This window comes from Sorex fumeus, unplaced genomic scaffold (genome assembly GCF_029834395.1).
Source record: "Sorex fumeus unplaced genomic scaffold, SorFum_2.1 ptg000064l, whole genome shotgun sequence".
In the NCBI taxonomy this organism is placed as follows: Eukaryota; Metazoa; Chordata; class Mammalia; order Eulipotyphla; family Soricidae; genus Sorex; species Sorex fumeus.
The window spans coordinates 5,388,837-5,411,777 of record NW_026606121.1 but is presented as its reverse complement, the minus strand read 5'-3'; the positions used below and the strand labels follow the sequence as shown (position 1 = coordinate 5,411,777).

At 64.2% G+C, this 22,941-nt stretch overlaps 2 protein-coding genes across 6 annotated transcripts in view; one reads left to right on the top strand and one right to left on the bottom strand.

Annotated features, from left to right (window-relative positions):
- The window catches only part of SUN1 (Sad1 and UNC84 domain containing 1), a 304,333-nt gene that overhangs the window by 189,578 nt on the left and 91,814 nt on the right, over window positions 1-22,941 (top strand). The gene's annotated exons all lie outside the window — the stretch shown is intronic.
- PDGFA (platelet derived growth factor subunit A) lies at window positions 764-13,112 on the bottom strand. 5 transcript variants are annotated; one of them, XM_056128296.1, is made up of 7 exons: window positions 12,930-13,112; window positions 11,526-11,655; window positions 10,391-10,483; window positions 6,585-6,689; window positions 5,524-5,711; window positions 2,493-2,613; window positions 764-907 (listed from the first exon to the last, which is right to left on the bottom strand). In XM_056128296.1, exons 1-7 carry the CDS (start codon window positions 12,999-13,001, stop codon window positions 897-899), a joined length of 720 nt encoding a protein of 239 aa, XP_055984271.1. In that variant the 5' UTR covers window positions 13,002-13,112; the 3' UTR covers window positions 764-896. The 5 variants fall into 5 exon arrangements, with proteins under 5 accessions (XP_055984271.1, XP_055984270.1, XP_055984273.1 ...); XM_056128295.1 differs by having other exon boundaries at window positions 10,387-10,483; window positions 12,930-13,108; XM_056128298.1 differs by lacking the exon at window positions 12,930-13,112 and adding an exon at window positions 12,509-12,644 and having other exon boundaries at window positions 10,387-10,483.

Sequence of the window (22,941 nt, the reverse complement as noted above, 5' to 3'; positions counted from 1 at the left end):
AGAACATGTTACCAAAAGATCAAAGAATTTAGTTCTGTCCAAACGTGGCGGTAGCAGGGAGTGACCACAGGTGGCAGGTGGGCTTTCCGGGATGGCAGGGCCCGAGGGCGAGACAGAGAGGCGGAAACATTCGGGAAGTGGTGCATAGCTGGGTATGCCACGTTTATTCGAATACATCTCATTCGTCTGTGTCCTGCCAGGAGAGACGCATCCCGCTGCCCCACGGCGGCCTCGTGTTATTGGTGTGAATGTCATCCGAGAGAGAATTTTGTAAAAAAAGGAAAAAAGAAAAAAAGCTAGGCAAAGAGTAAAAAGGAAAGCTTAATAATCACTTTATGGTGTAAAAAAAATCCACTTAAGGCTCTCAGGAAGGGCTCTGTGTACACGGCGCAGCTCGACCTGGTCTGGCGGGCCCTGGGCGCCGTCCGTCCGTCCATCCATCCATCCATTCATCCATCCGTCCGTCTGTCCGTCCGTCCATCTGTCTGTCCACCTGTGTCGTCCATCGGAGAAGCAGCCCCACATCCTTGGCAAAAGCACCTCTGGCCGCCCTGGATGCGTGTCCAGCCCGCGGAGCTGCTGCTGCCGCCGCCGCCTCCGCCCCTCAGCCGGCCGTGCCTTGTCCGCAGCCGCTGAGCTGTTCTGTGACTCAGTTTTGTTTGCGCTCACTCGTGCTTTTGACAAGGAAGCCTCTCACTGTTCCGCCGGGCACCACAATGCCCACTCTGATGTCCCACCAACAAATGAGCACTGTTCTTTGTTCCCCCAGGGGACTCGCTGGGACAGTTTTCACAGGAGAACAAAGCGCGCCGTGCAGTGAGCACTGTCCGCTGGAGGTTCAGGAATGTAACACGCCGTGTACATCCGTGTCCCGGGAAAGAGCTGCTGGGCCATCCTCACCTCACATCTGCGGGGAGAGACAGTGTGAGGCGGGGCCGGGGGCACATGCATGCACGCGGGACACGCAGCTCCCCTTGAGCCACGCCACGTGTCGCCTCCATGACGAGACTGCAGATCTCATGGACCATGGGCAAGACTGTGGGGCGAGCTGCGGACCCAGTGTTCTACCCTGGCCCAGGGCCCAGTCGTCCTCCATGGCTGGAACTGGGCGCCTCTCCTGCGGGGCTTGTCCTCAGCGTGCTCACAGCCCACTCTGCAGACAGCAGAGCCGTGTGGGGTGGCTGTGAGACCCCCTACAGTCCCACAGGCTGAGTGGGGAGCTCTGGCTGCAACGTGCCCACGAGCCAGGGCCAGGCGGGCCTGAAACTGTTTTCCTGATGAAACTGTTTCCTAGCAGTGGCCCAAGACCCACTTCCTTGTAGGCAGTTAGCAGGCCCCTCTAGAAAGCCTTCACACCCCATGCAGCAGAGGGAAGGCCAATGATATCAGATCAAGTAGCTATAGGGACTTCCCCCCCGGGGAGTACTTTGGCCCTTCTTTCAACATTACTTTCTCTCGGCACAGAGCACAGATGTGATGGCCGGAGCTTTCGCAGCCACCCTGGGCTAAGAGGCAATTCTAAAGATGGAGACCACCAGACCTGGATAGGAGGGGGGGTCCCTGATACCTTAAAACTTTTTTTCTGGAACATTACTAAAATTTAACACAAGTTCCAGGATACTAGTCAAAAACCTAAGGATTTGGAAGTATTTTCAGACAGCATTCTGCTCACCCCACCTTACCTGCTGTCTGTCACCCATTTTTTCCCCCCTCTCAAATGGACAACCTGTGCAAGGGGGTTGGTTCCAGCTACAGCTCCATAAACCCATACCACTCCCATCCCATCAGGGGTGCAATCAGAGGCCAAAGCAAGCAGGGGAATCCAGGAGTCAGGAGACCCCTCTGACGAGCAGGCTAATCAGGATCTACCTGCACCAGGTACAGAGTGATTGGCGGATCATCAGCCAGCGCCCGCCCAGGTACGGAGTGATTGACGGTTGATCAGCCAGTGCCCGCCCAGCCAGGGAATGATTGGTGACAGCCGGTCACTGCCCGCCCCGTCCTACCTGGGAGGCGCCTTAGGACGGCTTTAACCTTTTTCTTTTCCGCTTTTTACCTGACTCCCTACGCCTTCCTGTTAACAGAAGGGCGGCGAGGGTGAGCAACACGACCTTCTCAGAAAGGAGCTCAGCTCAGGCCAGACCAGCCTGTCCCCTCCTGCCTGCAGGCGACTGGGCATGGAGGGCCGGGCACAGAGGTGTGCCAAGGGGGACTTGGGTGCCAGGGAGTGGGCACTGGGGCTGGCACAAGGAACTGGACACCAGGGACAACAGGGGCACAAGGAGCTGGACACCAGCTGGACACCTGGGCGGGGGGGGGGCTGGCATAGCAGGCTAGTGGCAGGGCGTGCGGGGCTGGACACAGGGGCTCGGCATGGGGGGCTGGGCTGGGCTGCGCTGGGTACTGGGATCCGGCACGGCAGCCTGGGCTGGGCGCTGGCATGGAGGCTGCGTTTCCCGGCCATCCCCCAAGTCCAGGGTGCGGGCGCTCACCTGCCTCTTCCTCCCGGTAGTCGGCGCTGGCACTGCTGCAGCTGCACTCCAGGTGCTCCTCCAGCCGCACCTGCACCTCCCGCAGCTTGGGCCGCTTGCGGATGTATTCCACTTTGGCCACCTGCAGGGCCGGAACAGCCTCTGAGCACCCCCCTGGGATGGACACAGGCGCACACGCCCCTCACTACCCTGTGCGGGGGAACAGAGGGCAGCAGGGACCCGCCAGGGGCGAGGCGCCTCCACACACACTGGGGTTCCCGCCACAACTCACACCCAGACCTGCCCAGGGTCCCAGTCACATGGCAGCAAGGACCACAGGGTGCCCCTCCCTGAGATGGCCACAACCATGGCCCCCGCACCTCAGCCAGGAGTAGGAGCAGAGCAAAAGGTGCCCACATCCCCCGGGATACAGGCCAGGATAGACCCCAGGGCTTGAGGGCAGGCAGTCAAACCAAGAGCCCCAAGTGCCAACCTCAATCCCCTAACACCAGGACACCTGTCCTGGGCACCCCTGCCATCCTGCACATGGATGCATCTATGCACAGAGACACAGAGATACGATGGTATACACAACTACAAATACACACGACAAAGGCACACAACTACACATGGACACAGAAGAGAGAAGAGACAGACACGTGGATACACCTACACACAATCACACGACAAGGGCACACAGACAAGACACACCTATACACATATACACTGAGACATGGACACAGAAACACACACTGACATCCAGACACACATGCATACACACAGGTGTGATTTTGTGTACCACACACACATGTGAACACATTCCTGCAGACACCTCAGGTGGGAGACACGGCACCCAGCCCCGCAGGCATGGCCGAAGAGGCCAGGGGGGCCTGTTACTCTCACCAGCTCCTCTAAGCCACCGGCCCACCTGGGACAGAGACACACCCACGGGGCTGTGTGCAAGGTCCCACGAGCGGGGACACCAGGCCTGACCCCGGCCCTGCAGTCCTTTCCCACCCCACGCCAGCTGAAACCCAGGCAAGTGCAGTGCCCAGGCAGCCCGCAAGAAAGATGAAAGGGAAGCCCTGCCCCACCCCAACCCAGAGGACCCTCTGGGCCATGATACCAGGTCCCTGACTGTCCCCGCCAAGCCCACGGACCCATACCCAGAATGGCCCTGGGACGCCACATGCCCCTCGTGGTCCCAGAGAGGGAGGACACCAGGACTGACCCCTCCTGAGAGGACAGCAGTGGGTGCTGGGGCCCGAGTGGGGTGGCAGGCCGAGGGCGGTTAATGCTTAACCAGGGCTGTGAGGTGAGGCGGCGCCCGTGCGGGAAGCTTCAACCTTTGGGCTACAACGCAGGAGAGCCACGGCCGGCAGTGGAGGCCACCCCGGGCAGTTGGGTGGGGGCATCTGCCTGCTCAGTGCTGAGAGCCCAACCTGGCCATGGGTCTGGGGGAACACTGGCCACCTCTCCCCTCCCCAGGCCCCGCAGGGCGGCTGTTCTCTGGGCAAGGGCTGGACGGCACAGCCTCCTTGGTCAACAAGCACCCCACCTAGTTCCTGCAGAGCAGCTGGGGCCGCCGAGACAGAGGATGGGGAGAGGGCAGCCCTGCGTGGGCCTGATGGCCATTTCCCTTCAGGCGTCCACACTCACCGGTTTCCCACACTTTCCAGAGGACATGGGGAACAGTGACAGCCCAGTGAGGCCACACCTGCTGTCTGGCCAGGAGGTGCCAGCTCGGCCCAAGGGGCCTCCCACCTGGCCAGCCAAGCCCAGGAATGGAGACGTCTGTACCTTGGGCCTCGCATATCACCTGGAGCCCCAGACACATGCTGGACCACACATGGAGCTGACCTCTCCTGGCTCCACGGGGCAGGCCCCAGTGGGACCGCAAGTAGGGCCGAGACCTCCATCTGGCTGCCCAGGACCTGCCAGGGCCTGGCCCCTGTACTGTCAACTGTGCCAACCGCATGGCAGGGACCGCAGTCCCTCTGAGCCTGAGTTGAGGGCACAGGGATGGGGGGGGTGGGGGCAGAGGCACTGGACAGCATCAGGTTATGACTGCCCTGGCCCCATGGGTCAGACACTGGGGACAGACTGAGTGGACACAGCCTGTCAGACCACAGGGACCACATGGACCCCCAGCCTAAGCCCCAACACGGGGACACCGTGGCCAGCCCAGACCCTGCTCAAGCCATGAGGGACCTTCTGTCTGCATCAAGCTTTTCTCCCTGGTCAGCACCTCAATATCTAAATCCTGCCAAGAAGCTGTGGAACACAGGGTCTAAGGGCCAGTACAGCGGACCACCCCTCCACAAAAACCCAAGGACAGAGGAGGGGGAGCATGGGACAGACTCCTATGCTGGGGCCTGAACATGGTACCATCCCACAGAGGCCCTACAGGGAGCTCAGCCCAGATTCGTGGGGTCCATGAGACCCTGAGAGAGGACGGAACAAGCAGCGGTACAGGACATTGCAATAGAGGTGAGCAGGGCCGGGGCAAGGAGCCCTCCCGGGGCAGCTGAGACAGACACAGGATGCCTCATGTCCCCGGGGAGTGTCTGTCTGGGCCAGCGGCGAGTGGCATGGAATTTGCTTACTCAGAGGGGAGCGGGCAGTTCTGGGTCTAAAGTGCCGTCTCTGGTGAAGTGGCTGTCGGCGCCGAGTACCCACAGAGGGCTGTGCACAAGGGCACCCCGCCCAGGAGGGGCCGCCCGGCTCACGGGACCCCAGGGCTCCCAGGACCCCAAGGCTCTAGGCTCAGCCACACTGCAGAGGATGAGAGCCCCCAGCTGCCCCCAGGCCCTGACGGGAGGCGGGGGAAGGGCATGAGCGTCCCACGCGCCCACACCTGCTGAGACGCAGGGGGAGTCCCAGACCCGCAACCCACTCTTTCAGGGAAGGAGGCCCGGGGCCTCCCAGCTGCCTCCAGGCTGGGCAGCCAGTGCCTGGTCCTGGGTCCCCCCCGGGGTTCCCTTGCAGAGCACAGAACAAGGCCTGAGGGCTAGGCACGGGGCGGGGGTCGTGGGGGTGACGGGCCACTCACCTTGACGCTGCGCTGTTGTATGCGTGACGGCTGACAGCGGACACTGCTGGCGTTACAGCAGCCGGTACAGCGCCTCACCTCCACGCACGGCGGCCAGATCAGGAAGTTGGCAGACGTGGGGTCCACCTGGCTCCGAGGTATCTCGTAGATGACCGTCCTGGTCTTGCAGACAGCAGGGACAGCCTCCTCTGCGGAGGACAGCCAGTGGGTGCAGGTCCAACCCCCACCATACCCCCATATCACGCTGCCCCATCCCCAGGGCAAGCAGCGAGACTCCCGGGTGACCCCCACAGGTGCAGTCCCTCGGGGTGGGGGGGAGACACCGAGTGGCCTGGAATGGGGGTGCCAGGAAAACCTCCTGCTCACAGGATGTCAGGACACGGAGCAGCAGGACAAGAGGCCAGCAGGGCTGGAGGGAGGGTGTGGGCTGGACCCCAGGGTTGAGAAGGCTGCCCCAAGGGGCCTGGAGCTCAGGGCTGCTCTGGGGGGGACGGGGAAGCATCCTGCATGCACGAAGAGGCATGGTCTCAGCTGAGGGGAGCAGCAGGGATGCCCCTTCTCAGCATGTCCTGAGGGGCTCCACAGCAGAGGGCACAGTGCTCTGGCCTCCCCAAACATCCCGTACCAGTGCCAAAGCCCTCCAGAGGGTACCAGATACAGCAGGGGAGCCCCTGCCCAGCCCTCCAGGAGCAGACACAGGGACCACAGAAGGACCGAGGGGGTCCGTGCCCACGCCAGCCCAGCGGACCACGGGGCACGGCAGGGACAGACAGCTGCGCCCAATCCCACCTCCCGCCAGGCACAGGGGGCCCCGCATGACAGATTGGAAACTCGCACCACGCTTCCCAGGAAGGCCTCAGAGAACAGGCCCCAACAAGACAGGCGCTGAGGAATTTATGACGCTGCAGCTCCTGGAAAGGCCTCAGCCTGCAGTGGGGCGCGGGGCGGCCCTGCCAGACAGCCCAGCAAGGGGCCAGGCCCCAGCAGGCTGCCCTTTGTCTCGGGAGTTAGGGGCGCGAGGGTTCCCCGAGGCTCCCGCTCCGACCTGCCGCAGACCTCACCGATGCTTCTCTTCCTCCGGACAGGCACTGGCCGCTTCTCAGGGGCGTCCTGGGCCACATGGCCCCGCGGAATGCTCACGTGGGCCTCCAGACCATCCTTGGCCCCTGTGGCGAGAAGGGAAGACATGGCAGCCCACGGCCCACCCTCCCCACGCCAGACTCAAGAGCCACAGCTCAGCCGCCCCCAGGCGGAGGGGCCCAGGAGACCCCACACTCACACAAGGCTCCAGGTGTGCTGAGGAGGAAACACATCATTGCCAAGAACCCACTCGGTCTGCAAGCCCATGCGAAGCCCCCGAACAAGTGGCTCAGGCTCACCTCCCACACCTGTGAAGAGGCTGCAGAAGGCCCGCCCCCACCCCCACCCCACTCAGAACCCAGTCCAGAGGGTCCCAAGAGGAAGCCCGTGGGGACACCCCAGGCCCTCTTACAGGAGCCCCCGGGACTCCACAGGGATGCCCCCCACACACACACAAAAAAAACCTGAGAACCCTCCCTCAGAACACCCTCTCCTCACAGGATCCCCGCTCCAGGACCCTGCCTTAAAATACCCCTTTGGGGCTGGAGCAATAGCACAGCGGGTAGGGCGTTTGCCTTGCACGCGGCCGACCCAGGTTCAATTCCCAGCATCCCATATGGTCCCCTGAGCACCACCAGGAGTGATTCCTGAGTGCAGAGCCAGGAATAACCCCTGTGCAATGCCAAGTGTGACAAAAAAAAAAAAAAGACCCCCTTCACAGGACCTCCTCAGAAACCCTCACAAAAGCCCCCTGAAGACCTCTCACAGGACCTTCACTTAGAGGATTTCCCCATCACAGGACCCCTTTAGGACCCCTCACAGGCCCCTCCAGAGGATCCCCCTCACAGGCCCCTCCCAAGAGGATCCCCCTCACAGGTGGCCGCCCAGGACCCTTCACAAGCCCTTCCCCTCAGAGAACCTGGCAAGACTGGACAGGAGCTGTTGCCCTCACTGACCCCTGAACTGACACTCCATGTGCTGGGCTAGGCCTGGAGCCCACACAGAGGCTTGCGTGGGGTGCAGAGACATGGAGAAAGGGCCTGTACCCCACCAGCCACATCCTTCTCCTTCCCCACCGCCCAACACAGGCCGGTCTTGAGGGTGTAGGGGGACACTGGTGCCACCTGCATCAGCCTCACGCAAGGGCATGGTTTCACCCGATGGGAAGGTCACGTGTGGTCCCACCCTGCTCCTGCCCAGGTAGCACCGGCCAGCCTGGCCCTGCCCCACTCCCAAAAGCCCGCGTGGCCTTCACTGCCCTGCAGGCTTGGCAGCACGCAGGGCCGCCGCGTGGGCTGTGTCCTGCTCCACTCCTGGGGCGCCATGTCCCTTTCCGCTGAGACCCAAAATGAGCTCGGAACAGAAGCGCTCATGCAGCAGGAACTTCCCAGAGCCGGCTGCTCTGGGAGCTTTTTTTCCCAGAAAAGTGACGATCCTGAATCACGCCACATGCTGCCAGCCTTCTGTCGGGATTCGCTGAGGGGCCCCCAGGGCAGGGGAGGAGTGTGGGGCCTGGCACCGCCTTCCCACTTGCCCCCACTATGTGGCAGCTCACACCTATCCACATGTCCACACACCGAGGTGGCCTCCCAGAACAGCAGTGGTCACTGGCGCAGCAGGAGCCTCTTGGGCACCCTTTGCCCGCTTATAGCACCCGCTCCACTTGCTCCGGCCACTCTGCTCCCTGCCAGCCAGCCTCCTCAGCTGCGCATGAGGACAAAGCCCCAAGCCCAGGCCCATCGGTCACGGGCCAGTGGGACCAGCCCCACGCCACCGGTCAACCCAAACAGCAGCCTGTGGCTCTTGTGCGGGATAAGCAGGGCTTTCAGGCAGGTGGGGAGTGGAGCCACCCTCCCAGGTGATGGCCCCACAGCCTCAGGGTCCCACCTCTAGGGACCCCCACATCCATGCATCCACAGAGGCCAGGGACACGCCGGACACCGGAGGTATGGGCTCCATCCCCAGTGCCACATGCCACCAGCCAGGATGACAGGGCTGGGAAGAGCCTCTGAGCATGGGCAGGTGTGACCCGAAACCCATAAACATGACCCCAACCTAAACCTAGAAGGGCTCCCCGATGACTCCAGAGAACACGGCGGGGGGGGGGGGGTCTCCCCAGAGCTCAGAGAAGGAAACCCCAATCTTCTGCCCACACTCTTCATTGAGGGGGCCAGGACTTGGGAAAAGACCCTGATTCAGACTGAGGAAGGAGCTGCCCCCCCCCCCAAGAAAGACCTGAAGGCCCCAAACTCAAGACAGGGAGCTGGGCTGGCCCACATAGAGGGACTGGGGACAGACTCTTTCCCTGAAGCCCCCAGGCCACGTGAATGCCTCAGAACCACCTCAGGGCAACTCACTGGGTGGGGGAGGGGACAGGGAGGAATAAGAATGGGCCAGCAGGAAGGGGACTAGAAGGGAGGCAGGAGAGGGGCCCTCTGCACCTTCAGGGACCACCAGCACCAGGCAAGGGCTTCCAAACAGCCACAGCCAAATCCTTCCCCCAGGGCTACTCGCCAGGGAACAGATCCAAAGCCACACACAGAGACACACACACACACACACAGTCTCACATCCCACCTCAAAGTCACACCCCACTCTCAAAGTCACGCCTCCAGTCTCACACACACATAGTCACACCCCAGTCTCATATATATATAGAGTCACGCCCCCACAGTCTCATATACACACACATACACACACACACACACAAAGCCACACCCCAGTCCCAGACAGTCACACCTCAGTACCACACAAAGTCACACCGTCACATACAGTCAGTCGCACCCAGTCTCACACACAGTCACACAGTCACAAAGTCACACCCATCTCACATACACAGCCATACACAAAGTACACCCCCCCAAAGTCTCACACACTCCCCCCCACGCACAATCACACAGAATCCCATGTGCACGCGCGCCCACACACACACACACACACACACACACACACACACACACACACAGTCTCACACAGCCTGACATTAATCTCCAGTGAAATTCTATCCCCTTCCAGATAAGCATCAGCTGAAGGATTTCCTGGGTCAGAGCCGTGGACAGAAACCACGGGCCTTTCTAGAAAGGCTTTGGCATGATGTGAGAATAGCTCAGACCTCCCCACCACCATAATTAGGTACAAATTTCCAAATGACTGGAGCATGTGATTTTCCTTACCTCCCCACCCCCTGCCCTTCTGCAGCGGGAGGATCTCCCTTCCCGCACCTCGCACTGACCTCGCAGCCAGGACAGGTTGGGGAGGGGGGTGCTCAGGGGTCTTCTGAGGCAGCAGGGACAGGCGAGGTCAACCTCCCCGGGTGACCCTCACCCCCATCCCCGGAAAAACGCGCCAAGGTACCAAAAAGAGTTCCCTCCGACATCCGCGGGAGGCCGCCGCTGCCCAGGAACCCACTCCCACGGCCTGACCGGTCGACCACCAGCCTTGACCCTTGACGCAGGAGCCTGCAAACTCTGCTCCCCCAGGGGCGGGCTCGGGCAGGGGCCGCGCAGGCCGGACCCCGGGGCGCCAGCACACCGGGCCGGGGCCGGGCGCAGGCGCCCTGGACGCGCCTGAACTTTCTTGGAGACACACACGCCGCCTTTTTCCTTAAATGCAACAACAATCCCGGGGCGAAGGAGAGAAAGTGGTGATTGGGGGAGAAACTCCTGACTCATCCGCTGGCGCTTTTATGGCCCGGGAGTGGATTCTGACCTTTCGGGGCGCTCCTCGGGGCGCCGGCCACCCCGCGGACGCGCCCGCCCGCGCTCGGGAAGGGGCGCGATTTACCTACGGAGTCTACGTCCAGGAGCCGCTGCAGGTCCCGGATGCTGTGGATCTGACTCTGCGCCAGCCGCTGGATCAGCTCGCGGGGGATCTCGGCCTCCTGCGGGCAGAGCGCGTGGTCAGCGCCCCCGGCCGGGCAAGGGCCGGGGACCAGGACCCCGCTGCGCCCCGGTGCCCCCGCCCCGCCCCCGGCGTCGGGACGGGTCTGGGGGCCCCCCCGGGGTCGCGGTCTACTAACGACGTCCACCTCCAGAGAGAGCAGGATGAAATGCGTCACGGGCCGACGAGGACGGTCACGCAGCCCTGACACTCTAATCCCGCCCGGGCTTGAATTTCACAGCCTGCATCCCGGGCCCCGCGGGGGGCGCAGGGTCTCCGCGGCCCGCGCCCGCCCCACCCCGCCGGCCCCGGGGGGCCTCCCGGCTAGCGCGCCGCGGCAGGGCAGGACGGGGTTAACCCTCCCCCGCCGGCGGCGCCGAATCCCGGCCCGGACCACCCCCGCCCGCGCCTCCCCCGCTCCTCCCCGATTCCCAAAGGGAGAGCGGGGTCGCCGGGGGGTCCCGGGCACCAAGTTCCCACGACGGGGGCCGCGCGCGCACACAACTCCCGGGCCGGGGTTAGGGACGGGGTGAGGGAGGGAGGCCCGCGGCGGGAGTACGTCCAGCGGGGTGCGCCCGGCGGCCACCTGTAAGCGGCCCGCGCCGGGGCGCCGGGGCGCCGGGGCCCCGGGGCCAGGAGGCCGCGCCCCGCCTGCCCACCCCGCGCGGGGGCCCGAGGCCGCCGCCCTTGCCGTTTGCCGCAGCCCCGCGCGCCCCGCCGCGCGCACACACACCCCCTTCCCCGGGTTCCCCGCGCCCCGGGGCCGCCCTGCCCGCCGCGCCCCGTCTTCCCTCCCCACTCGAGCCCGCGCCCCCCGAACTTTCTCCCCGCTCGCGCGCCCCGCAGCGCCCCGTCCCTCCTCGGCGGCGACGCAACGCGCTGGAAACTCACCAGGCACTTAGGCATGGCAGAAAATAGAACTGGGTCGGAACGTTTGCTACAGACGCAAACCACCGCCCGCCGCAAGCTAAAGGCGCCCGCGGAGTGCCCGGGCCGGCGCGCGCCGGGCGAGCCCCGCGGGGCCGGCTCGGGGGTGCACCCACCTCGGCCAGGGCATGGGCGAGGTATCCGCAGCCGAGGAGCAGCAGGCAAGCCCACGTCCTCATCGCGTCCCGGGGCGCTGGCGGCTCGGCGGGGAGGCGAGGCCGCGGGGCGGGCGCTGCAGCCGGGCTCCTGTGGCGGCGAAAGGCAGGAGCATGCCTCAGGGCGCGCGGGGGGGCGCGGGGCGCGAGCGCGGGGAGCGGCCGCGCCGGCCGGCGGGAGGAGGAGCGGGGAGAGCGCGCCCGCCCGCCCGCCGCGCCGGGAGCTCCGGGGCCGCCGGGTAGGGGGTGGGGACGGAAGGGGCGGAGGGCGGGGGTTGGGCCTCTCCCTTGGTGCGTCCCCGGTGCCGGCCGCCGCCGCCGCGCGCGCTCCCCGGCACTGGCTCCGGGAGCGACCCGGCCGGTCATTCCGCATATTTGCGGGCGTCGACCCAGAGGGGGACACCGGAGCGGGGCGGCCGCCGCCGCCGCCGCCGCGCCGCCGCGCCGCCCATCACCTGTCCGGACGCCCGGCCGCGCTCTCCCCGCGGGCAGCGCCGGCCCCGCGCGCCCGCCGCCGCCCGCGCTCGCCTCCGGCCTCCTCCGGCGGCCGCCGCCCGGCAGGACGCGGCGCGGCCCAGCACGGCGCGGCCCGGCGGCCTGCGTGCGCCCCTCCGCGACGCGCCCCGGGCTCGGGCTCGCGCTCCGCCCTCCGGCGGCCGGAGCCGGGCAGCGCCGCCTGGCAGGGGCCGCGCGCGCCGCCCGCACGGGCCCGAGGACGGCGCAGGGCCGCGCCGGCGCCGGGAGAGGAGGCGGCGCGCCGGCGGCGGCGGCGGCGGCGGCGGCGGCGGCGCGGGCAGGCCCGGCTCGCCGAGTTGTGCGGGCTCGGCGGGGCGCGCTTGTGGGGCCGGCCGGCGGTGCAGAGGGGGTTATAGCGGCGCCGCCGGCGCCCCTCCCCCGCCCCCTCCCCCGCGCCGCCCCCGGATTCCGGGCCCGGGACCCCGCACCTCGGAAGCGCGCGGGGGCCGGCCGCCGCCGCCGCCGCGGGCACACACACGCGCTCCCGCGGGCACTCGGGTCCATCCACGGCCCGCGCGGGGCCCCGAGCGCGGCCCCCGGGGTCGCCCGCGCGCCCCTCCCGCGGGCTTGCCCACCCTCCAGTGCCAGCTGCAATCCTGCGGCACCGGACGGGGTGGGGGAGGCGGCCGCCGCAGAAGCGCCGCCGTCGCCGGCTCGCCCGCCTCTCCCGGGCCCCAGCGGTGGCAGAGGGCAGCGCCCAGAGCGGCTACGCCAAAAAGGGCAAAAGAGAGCCGGCCCCCGCCCCCGCCCCGGCCGCCTTCCACGTTTGGAGCCGGGGCCCGGCCTCCCCCGCGCCATAAAAGGAGGGGGAGTGCGTCTCGGGCCGAGGGGCGCGTCTGGGGCACTCACCTGGCGGCCGCCACGCGCCCCCGCCCAGAATCCGATGCCTGGGGCGCCTGAAAGAGGAGTCCCCACCCACATTCCGAGGTGCCGGAGTGCGCCCAGGCCCGGCCCGGGGGCTGCAGCGCGCCGCTGCCCCGCCTGCAGGCCCGAGCGGCGGCCGGAGCCGGGAACTCCAGGGGATGGGCGCGCGGGGAAGCCCCCCGCGCCTCCGTCTGTCGGGACGACTCCCCCGGTGGTCCCGGCCCCTGCCCCGGCCCCTCCCGCGCGCGCGCTCCGAGGCCCGGCGCGCCTGGGACCCCGAAGCTGACGGCAGAGGCGCTAGAAGCTGAGCGATCCCCCGGGAGGTGGGTGGTGGGCGGCCGCCGGGAGTGTGGCCCGCCCCCTCCTGTGCCTCGGCCCGCGCCCCCGCCGCACAAAGGCAGTAAAGGCGCAGCCCGCGGGCGGTCTTTCATCCTCCGGGAGGCGGGCCCCGGCATTTCAAAGCCGGTCCCCCCAGGGCGCCCGGCCCTCCCCACCCCACCCCCGCCGCTCTGGGTGTAGCGGGACCAGGGCAGGGGGCACACCTGCGCCCCCACGCAGCCACCCCGCCGTCCAGCGCGCTCCGGGACACGCACGTGGAGAACCACGTGGGAGGTTGCCCTCGTGCATCCAGTGAAAGGGAGCGCGCCGGACCGACGGTTCTCGAAGGCTCGGGCCGAACACGGGTCCGGCTGCCCGTGGCCGGAGGGATCTGCGCCTCCGAGGGCGGCGGAGAGCACCCAGGGCGCCCCTCCTGGCTGAGGAACCCGCGTGCCCCGCGGGCCACCGGGTGCTGACCGCGGGGACAGCGCGGGCACCCCCGGGGCGCGGGCCCGAGTTCGCTGCCGGCAGCGGACCGTCGGGCAGATCCGAGAGGGGCACGGTGGGCGCGGGCGCGGCCGGAGCAGGCCGGGCGCCCGTCCGGCGGAGGGGGCGGCGCAGGCGTCCTTCTAATCGCCCGCAGCTATTAAAAATAAAACCGCGCACGTCGTCATAGCGACCAGACAACAGCGGCTACGGGAGGCTGGCAGCCGCCCCGGGAGAGGGGCACGGGCCGCCCGGAGGCGCGAGCCAGCGGCCCTGCCCTGCCCCGTGGCCCCGGCCGGACCCGCCCTGGCGGACGCGAGCGCCCGGCGTAGCGGGAGAAGGAACTCAGAGGGCTGCGACCACGAGGAGCTCGGACTGCGGCAGGGCCACGCCCCCCTGCGTGGACAGCCGCAGCCCCGCTTCCCGGCCTCCCTTGCCGCTGGTTCTCCGCTGCTCCCCGCGCAGACTCGGGGGAGGGGGGCTCCCTCCGCTGCCCCTGCCCCCACCGCGAACCAGGACGAGGCGGGCCCTGCAGGGCCGCGTGGGGGGCGTGCACCTGCCCTGCTGGACGCTCTTGCCCAGCACGTGGTCACGTGCTCCCTCTGCCCGGGAATCGAGTTTCACTCCAGCCGCTATTAGGCGGTTCACACGGTTCAATGCAAACATTTGATAATGAGGCTAAATATACCTCGCCACAGAGGCGTGGCCTGTAGTCTGTGCTGCCTGGCCAGCCACAGGGCCTCTGGCGGGGAGGGCCCCCCAGGTGGCAGTGCGGGTGGGAGGTGAAAGTGCAGCCCAGGGCAGCCCCAGTCGGAACCCCACGCCCAGTTGCCAGGCCTGCAGACCCGTGCCCAACGTGAGCCAGGGGCTCTGCAGATAGGCCAGGAGGGCTCCGTGCAGTGACACTGTCCTTACAGCCCCACTGCGGGGGGCACAGGGGCTGCAGTGGACCCTCACCAGCTGTCACCAAGCCAAGCATGTGCACCGTCCCCTCAGACCCATTCCCGTACCCGCGCCCCTCTGCAGCAGCCCCACGGATGCCACTTCCACTGTGGGATCGTCCCAGGAGTGGGACATGGACTGAACCCTCTTCCCTTCCCTGAGTAAATCAGAACCCAGAGGGCAGGCCCCACCTCCACCATTTACAGGGGACCAGCCCAGACTCCCATTTGCGGGGCAGGTGAAGGAGCCAGCCCCCATTCATGGGAACGGGTGTGGGGACTGGCCTCCATCTATGAGATCAGATGAGGGGAACAGCCCCCATTGACATGGACAGGTGAAGGGACCAGCCTCCATCTATGGGGACAGGTGAGGGGACCAGCCCCCATTTATGGGGACAGGTGTGGGAACTGGCCCCCATTTAGGGGGACAAGTAAAGGGTCCAGCCTTGATTGGTAGGGACAGGATGTGGGGACCAGCCACCATTTACAGGGACAGGTGCGGGGAGAGAGGGTAGTAGTCCAGGGAGCAGGTGAGCGAACAGACACCCACTGGCCCACAGGCTCTAATAATAGCCCGATTACTCAGGCCCTGGTGGTGTGGCCCTGGGCGGGAGAGGGAGGGTGATGTGGTCAGCGGGCAGTAAAGCAGCCCCTGCCTGCCTGATCCCTGTCCGGCTTACTCTGCCCTCTGCCCCTTGGCCCTGTGTTCTGCTGGTCCCTTCCCGGAGCCTCCCTGACTGCGCATACAGGGCAGTCACACACCTGCAGCTCCGCGGCTGGGCCTCAGTGCCGGCTGCATGCCGAAGCCCTGCGGGGCCCAGCCCGGGTGCCCATGCCAGGCTCCACGGCTGCCTGAGCGGATCTCAGAGTAATTTGTCTGTCATGACGAAACACCACCTCTTCCAGCACGGCTTTCCCACCCCCGCCCGCCGCGCTGAGCACCCATGCCAGCACTCATTATTCCCCTCGCCCAGCCGCAGGGCAAGGATAATCGGGCCTTTCCACCCAAGGCCAGAGCAGCAGGCCAGCAAGGTTTGTAGGTGGGAGGTTTAGCCCCATTAAAATGTATGTTTTCTTTTAAATATACACAACAGAAACCAAGTTGGACTCGCTTGTGTGTCTCATTTGTGAAGGTCTGCAAGGGCACATGGGGGGATTTGCAGGAGCCAGACCTGGGTTGGGCTGTCCAGTGCAGGCCCACAGACTGTGATGTCCATCTGCGGCACATGTAGAAGCTGCCCCGTGAGCCCGTGACAGGGTTTGCAGCGCTGGCAGGGACCAGTGGCACCTCCCAGCTACCTGGCATCCTATGGCCGCTCGGAGGTTGACAGCCTTCGTGGCTTGGGTGCTGCCCGAGCCTGCTTGTCTGCCCTGGGAGTGTGCGGGGGCACCCTCAGGAGCCCAGGGGTCTGTGGAAAGAGCTATCCACTGTCCACCATCACCCAAGAAAACTGCAGAGCCCCTGCCCCTTCACCAGGGACGCAGGCTTAGAGGGGCTTCGGAGGTGCTCAGTGGGTCACAAACAGCCACATGGCCCCTGCTGGCCCATACTGAGCTGCCACAGAGGGTTGGGTCATGGGTGAAAACCACACCTGCTCGCAAACATCGGGTGGGACCATGCCAGGCTGGAGGCCAAAGGAAGAAGCTTTGGGCTGATTCGGAGCTACAGAAGCTGCAGACGCTCAACAATGACCTGGGAAATCTGAAGCCGCCCAGCCGCCCTGCCCAACCCCGCCTTGATCTCCGGGAACCTGTGCCAGCCAGACCCTCACTTAAAACCCGGCAGGACGCCTGTAGACCCGAGCGGGGCAGGAGTGCCCATCCTAAGCCCTTTGATCTCAGTGTAGCAGAGGGAGGAGTGGGCTGATGGGGGCTGCATCCCAGATCTGAGAGTGGTTGGGGACACGCTGGGACCCGGCAAGTCTCCTGAGATGTGCCCAAGGAGGGAGGAGCCCCACATCAAGGATCAGCACCCTTCTCATGCCAGAATCCCACAGAGAGGGGACCCAGCATAGGCCCAAGGCACAGAGACCTCCAGGAGTAGACGCGTTGGAGAGAGGCTTGGCGCCCCGGGACGGGTGGCTGGCAGTGTGCACCCAAAGAGGCCTGGCCACCCAGTAATTGCCCCTGGAACCGCATACACAGCAGTGGGACAGGGATGCGCCCTCCGCAGACTCAGAACCCAGCTGCTGAGAGACATTTCCAAGCAGACCCACATGTCACAAGAGGGCCCCGCCAGCAGCCATCTTGCCAAAAATGTGTAGCCTCCAACTAATCCGGGAGAGACGGGATGCTAACACCTGCACTGACCCTAGAAGCATCGTTGCTGTGGAGGAGTTTGGGAGATGCTATAGATAATGAGGGTTGGACTGCTGAGGAGAATGGCCGAGCAGGGCTGCTGGCAGGGGTCTCACTCCCCGGGATCCTGCTGTGGGGTGATGATGTAGGGATGGGCAGTGCTGTCGGGCAGATGGGCCTGTGGAGGGTCCTCAGGAGGGCATGTGGTCGAGAAGCAAAGGGCAAGCACTCTCCTGTTCTCAGCTTTTCGCTGAAACTAACCTCGTTCCCTAAGTCAGGGAAAGGTGCTGAATCTTAGTGTTTTGCTCCCGTACTTAGTCACACTGCTGACAGACAGACAGACAGACAGACACACACACACACACACACACACACACACACAATCACAGTGAATGTCCTGGTTCCCGAGTATTAGTGAACAAATGAAACAGGCTAGATAAGACAGAGAATTTAAAACACAGCAAACACCCAGCCTATGTCTGGATGACCAGGTGTTGTTTCTGACAAGAATAGGTGCACAAGGCCAGTTTCCAGAATGTTCTGGTGACATTTATCCATTCTCTGCAAGCCACATGCAGAACCAGAGCCGGCCAGCAGGGCATCTGTATGGATTATGGTAAACAAAGTGCAGATGCGTCCCAAAGGCGCTGTCCCTGGGAGGGAGGACCCAGGACCCTGGGACAGTGCAGACTGGCCCCTCCTCCATTCTGGGAGGTGCTTGGCCTCAGTCCTGAAGACCCCCCACTGTGGGGGTTGGGGGGGGGCCTGGGGCCAACTTAGTGCCGACCCTAGTCCTGCTAGGGCCCATGGCCTGGGCAGCACAGTGCAGCAGAAGCAAGCTGGCCAGAGGAAGGGCTTGCCTGCCCCCCCCCTCCACTGCCCAGCAGGAGCCTGGGAACCCCAGGGGTCGCCAGCCTTGGGAGGTAGCGGTCAGCAGGAGTATTTCCATTTCCAATGTGAAGCACTCAGGAGCCCGAGGGGATCTCCGGGCCTCACCCACCTTATCTCTCAGGGGGCAGGTCCTGACCTTCCTGGGCAGGAGTGACCCCCACCCCGCCCTCAGCCTGCAGCTGCGTCAACACTGTGGAATGTGCTTTCACTTCCTCCTCCCGCCTCTTCCTCCCCCCCCTCCAGCCCCCACGCCCCACTTCTCCTGGCACCCCACTCCCTACCCTGGTGTCTCTAGGCCTCACACACAGGGGTCTCAGGCACCCCTCAGGAAAGGTGCAAGCCCCTCCCAGCCTCCTGTCCCACAGCTCTGGGGCCAGCAACCTGCTCCCTTGGAACTCCCCCCCACGCCCCTGCTGTAAGGTCCACCCCCTCCCACACTTGCCTCCTGGTACCCCTGGCACCCACCGAGGCTAAGCACCTATCAGGAGCCAAGCTGAGTGGGAATGTTTGGGCAGCAGCTGCGGGGAGCTGGCCCTGAGCAGGGCGGGGCGGGAGGTGGGCAGGGAGGGTCTCGCATCGCAAGCAGCTGCAGCATGAGCCGCAGCCGGGGGGGCCCTGCCTCACACGGAGGCTCCAACAGCCTTGAACTGCTGCAGCCCCAGGGAGCCCAAACACGGGCAGCCGCACCTCTGCAGTGCAGCTCAGGGGACCCAAACATGTAGGGTTGCCATTACACACACACACACACACACACACACACACACACACACACCTCCACAGGCATCTCTGCCTCCTTTCATTGGCCTCACCCAGACAGCTGGAGGGCTGTGGGCAGACTGAGCCCCATGGCAGCCCCCCGCTGTCCTCCTTCCTCCTAACAACAGTCTGTTCACCCAGAGCCTCCCTCTGTAACCCTCCCCCATCAGATCCAGTGTGAGTGCACATGAGGGGGATGTGACTGTGTATGAGTCAGTGTGAGAGTGTGTGAACGTGAGTGAATGTGTGAGTCAGTGTGTGTGACCGAGTGAATGTGAGTCTGTGTGAGTGTTTATGTGAATGTGACTGTATGAAGGAATGTCAGTGTGTGAGTGAATGTGAGTCTGTGTGACTGTGACAGTCAGCGTGAGTGAATGCGTGTGACTGTGTGAGAGACTGTCAGTCTGTACCTGAGTGAATGTCAGTCTGTGTGTGTGTGTGTGAGTCAGTGTTATGTGTGTGACTGAGAGGGAATGTCAGTGTGTGAATGAACGCGTGTGACTGTGTGAGAAAAATGTCAGTCTCTGCCTGAGTGAATGTGAGTCTGAGTGTGTGTGAGTCAGTGTATGTGTGTGACTGAGGGAATGTCGGTGTGTGAGTGAATGCTGTGACTGTGTGAGGGAATCTCAGTGTGTGAAAACATGAGTATGAGCAAATGAGTCCTCTTGCCTCCTAGGTGGCCCTTCCTGGCATAGTCTCCAGACCCCCAAGCCAGGGTACGGGGGTGTCCTCACAGGGTGAAGACTGACAGTCTTATACCCAGAGCTTGTGCCAGCCCCTCACAGGGTGGGATGAAGGATCCCTCCTGGATCCCAAGGACAGTACCAGGTGTAGAGAGGAGCATCTTCTCCCAGGTCACACCTTGGACAGGATTGAACCAGGGTGCTCTTCCTCTCCCCAGTATTCCCCCTAAGATCCTTTGGAGACCTGTGGTTCAACACCCCATTGCGAGGGAAGTTTTTCTACCCTGGGGCCATGGACTCTGTGTTCTAGAAGGATTTGAATCCACTGCTGTTCTGGAGTCCCCCCCCCCCCAGACCCTTGGCATGTGGGGGACTCAAAGGTTTCCAAAACTATACCAACCCAGCCCTTGGCAGGGGCCTGGTAAGGACAGGGGAAGACCCAGGGGAGCAGAGGCCCCTGAGCCATGTCTGGGAGCTCCCTGGGGCTCTCTGAGGTGGTCTCTGAAGAGGAAAGGGAAGGAGGGGGCCAAGGGCTCGAGTTGGGAGTAGCCACAGGTGCAGAGACGGTGACCAGTAAGATACTTGGGGCGAAGGCAGTTTGCTAGAACAGGCTGGGAAGGATGTGGCCCTGGCCCCCTCCCGGCTGCTGTGGGCCATGCTGGAATCAGCTGACCATCTTGCTTCTTAGTCCTGGCTCTCCTGGCCCAATTCTGGCTCCACCGTGGGACTTGATGGGTGATGTGGAGATTGGGTCAGTGCCAGGACCTGGGGGCTCTCCTGGACCTTCACCTCTGCTGCCCTGGTGGCAGGTGCCTACTGGGCGTGTGGCCTGTGGCCAGCCCTGAGTGTCCAGCCTCTTGCCTGGGGCCGACCTCAGCACTGGGTCCCACAGAGCCAGCCTGGGGACAGGACAGGGCCCAACCCCCAGACATCTTCCGGACAGTGTCACTTCCACAGGAGGGAACAATGGCAGGCTTGTGGCCCGGCCCACACACAAGTCTGCCTGTGTGTGTGGGTCTGTGCCCGCCTGGTGCCAGAGGGCACAGGCCAGTGCCCAGCTGGGGACAGGGCTGCTTGGGCCACACCCCCCAACAGGAGCTTCCTGCCGTAGCAACTGCCCTTGCTGCCCAGAACCACTAGCCCCAGCACCTGGTGTGGGGGCCTCCCGCTGATGCCAGGAGACTCAGTGCCCACTGACCACAGCAGCAGGCCCTGGCCCAGAGTGGGCCAAGCCCACCTACCTCATAGCACCCCCTCCCTGCCATCCTGACCCCCAGACTCACTCATCTCTAGCCACTCAACTTGGCCACGGGTCCCGCCAGCCACAGACTCGTAAGCTCTGGGGATGGGGCGGCAGGCGTCTTGGGGTGTCCACCTACCAGCATGGCCCCCGTCATCCTCTGGAGCAAACCATTCTGGAAGCTTCCAGTACACACAGTCACCCAAGACCAGGTCCTGCTGTCCACCCGGGGGAGCTGGGGGGCTGTGGGGGGCGTGGGGAGGGCTGGGGGCTGCGAGCTGACCCAGGGGACAGGGCCAGTCCCCTTCAACTGGTCACGGTGGGCCAGTAGTGTGGTGAGGTGGTGGGGCTGTAAGGACCATCAGTGTCACCTGAGAACCACTGACCCCATAGGCACTGCTCATGTCATTCCCAAGAGCCACCTGCACATGCTCTGTGCTCTGGGGAGAAGATGGGGCACTGGACAGAAGGTCCTGACAGAGCATATGGATCCCAGGCCTCAGTGGCCTCTTCTCTGCACTCAGCCTCTCCCGAGGTCCCAGAAAATGCCCTATTGAGGCAGAGTCCAAATGTGGAGAAGGAATGACCCCAGGGAGAAGGGGCATCCCTTCGCTGGGATGGAAAGTTCTGGAACAGCTGTGATGGTCACACAACAGTGCAAATATACTTAATGCCACAGAACAACATGCTTAAAGATGGCTAAGAATGCTCAATTCCACACAAAATATATTTCAACTGTTGTCTCTGGTTTTGAGGGTCACTGAAGGTCCCTGGGACACAAACCACATATGTGGCTAACGTTTTCCACACACACACACTGGGCAGTGGGGAGGAGGTATTTGATTTGGGGCCCACACCTGGAGGTTGTCAGGGCTGACTCCTGGCTCTGCACCCAGGGATCTCTCCTGGGGCGGTTAGGGGGCTGGATGCTATGTCCTTGTGCAAGGCGGGCACCCTGTCTGTCTTGCCGTCTTCCAGCCCTGGGAGGATCCAGCCTGCTAGCTATTGCTCCCATCCAGGAGGTAAGTTTTGGTGGGGGTTTTGTTGTTTGATTTTTAGCCACACCTGGAGATACTTAGGGGTTACTCCTGGCTCTGCACTCAGGAATTACTCTTGGTGGGGCTGGAGGACCATGTGGGATGCAGGGATTGGACTCAGCACCGTTGCATGGCAGGCAAATACCCTCTCCACTATGCTGTTGTTCCAGCTTGGGAGGTAAGTTTTGATACATCTTTGGGGGGACACACCATGGTGACAGGGGACTATGTGTTGGCTGGGAGTAAACCTGGGGCTCCAGCAGGTATAGGTGGCCCTCCACCTCTCTGGCCTCTCATGGACATTCTAACAAGAGGTGTGACCAAGGTCGAGCAAAGTCCTGAGCAGCTGCAGGAAGCAGCCTGGAGGCTAGAATCCTACCTGCAAGGACAAGCCGCCAGCACCTCACCTGCACCCACGGCAGACTGAGAGGCACCGCCTGGGCGGGGTGGGGGGTGGTAGCGCCTCAGGGCAGCCCTGCCTGGGGCCACTGAGCTTTCCAGGAGAGCCACATGCTCCGGAGCTGGGCAGGCCCCCTGCCAGCCTCCCCCACTGTACAGAGGGGGTTCCCCACCCTCCTCTCCGAAAGGTGCACCCTGAACTGCAGCAGTCTGCAGGACCCCTTGCATAGAGAGACCCATGGGCAGAGACCCCCATGTGCAGAAATCTCCCGTATGCTGAGATTCACATATGGAAAGACCCCTGTGTGCAGACCCCCGTGTGCAGAGACCCCTCTATGTGCTGCCCCCCACCATGACCTCCCTGGCAGAGGCCCTCCCCACCCTGTCCCCAGGGCTGTGGTCTGCCTGGGGCCCAGGCCTGTAGGGCGGAGTCTAGCCCCAGGTGGCCGGGAGGGTGGAAGGGCTGCAGAGGCTCGTCCAGGGCCAGGCCCAAGGGCAGAAGGCCAGGGTCAGGGCGGGATTCTGGCCATCGAGGCCCCCAAGGGCCACTTTTCATCCATGGAAAGAGCTGCAGTGCTAACAGCACATCAGCTGGACACCCAGAGGCCCAGCACCCACAGAAGGTCCGCCATGTGGTCACCACCATGACTGTGGGACATAGGACACCTAGTGACCCACCCAGAACTGAGTCCTGAAGAGCTCAGCAGAGGGAGGCACAGTAGGGAGATACCTGGACAAAGCTGCAGCCTCAGCTCAGGGGAGCCCTGCTGTGCTCCAGGACGAGGACAGATTGTAGGGGGCTGTGGGGACTGTGGGGAGGGCTAGGGGGGCTGTGGAAGGGCTGGGGGGTTTGGGGGGCTGTGGGGAGAGCTGTGGGGAGGTCTGGGGGCTGAGGGGCTGTGGAGGGCATGGGGAGGGCTGGGGGCTGCGAGCAGGACTGGGAGGGCT

Coding starts and splice junctions, on each gene's coding strand:
- PDGFA (XM_056128296.1), bottom strand. CDS start 13,001: ATGTGGGTGGGGACTCCTCTTTCAGGCGCCCCAGGCATCGGATTCTGG. Junction 10,484..11,525: donor TCGCCCATGCCCTGGCCGAG/GTGGGTGCACCC, acceptor CTCTGCCCGCAG/GAGGCCGAGATCCCCCGCGA. Junction 6,690..10,390: donor GGCTCCTGGACGTAGACTCC/GTAGGTAAATCG, acceptor TTCTCGCCACAG/GGGCCAAGGATGGTCTGGAG.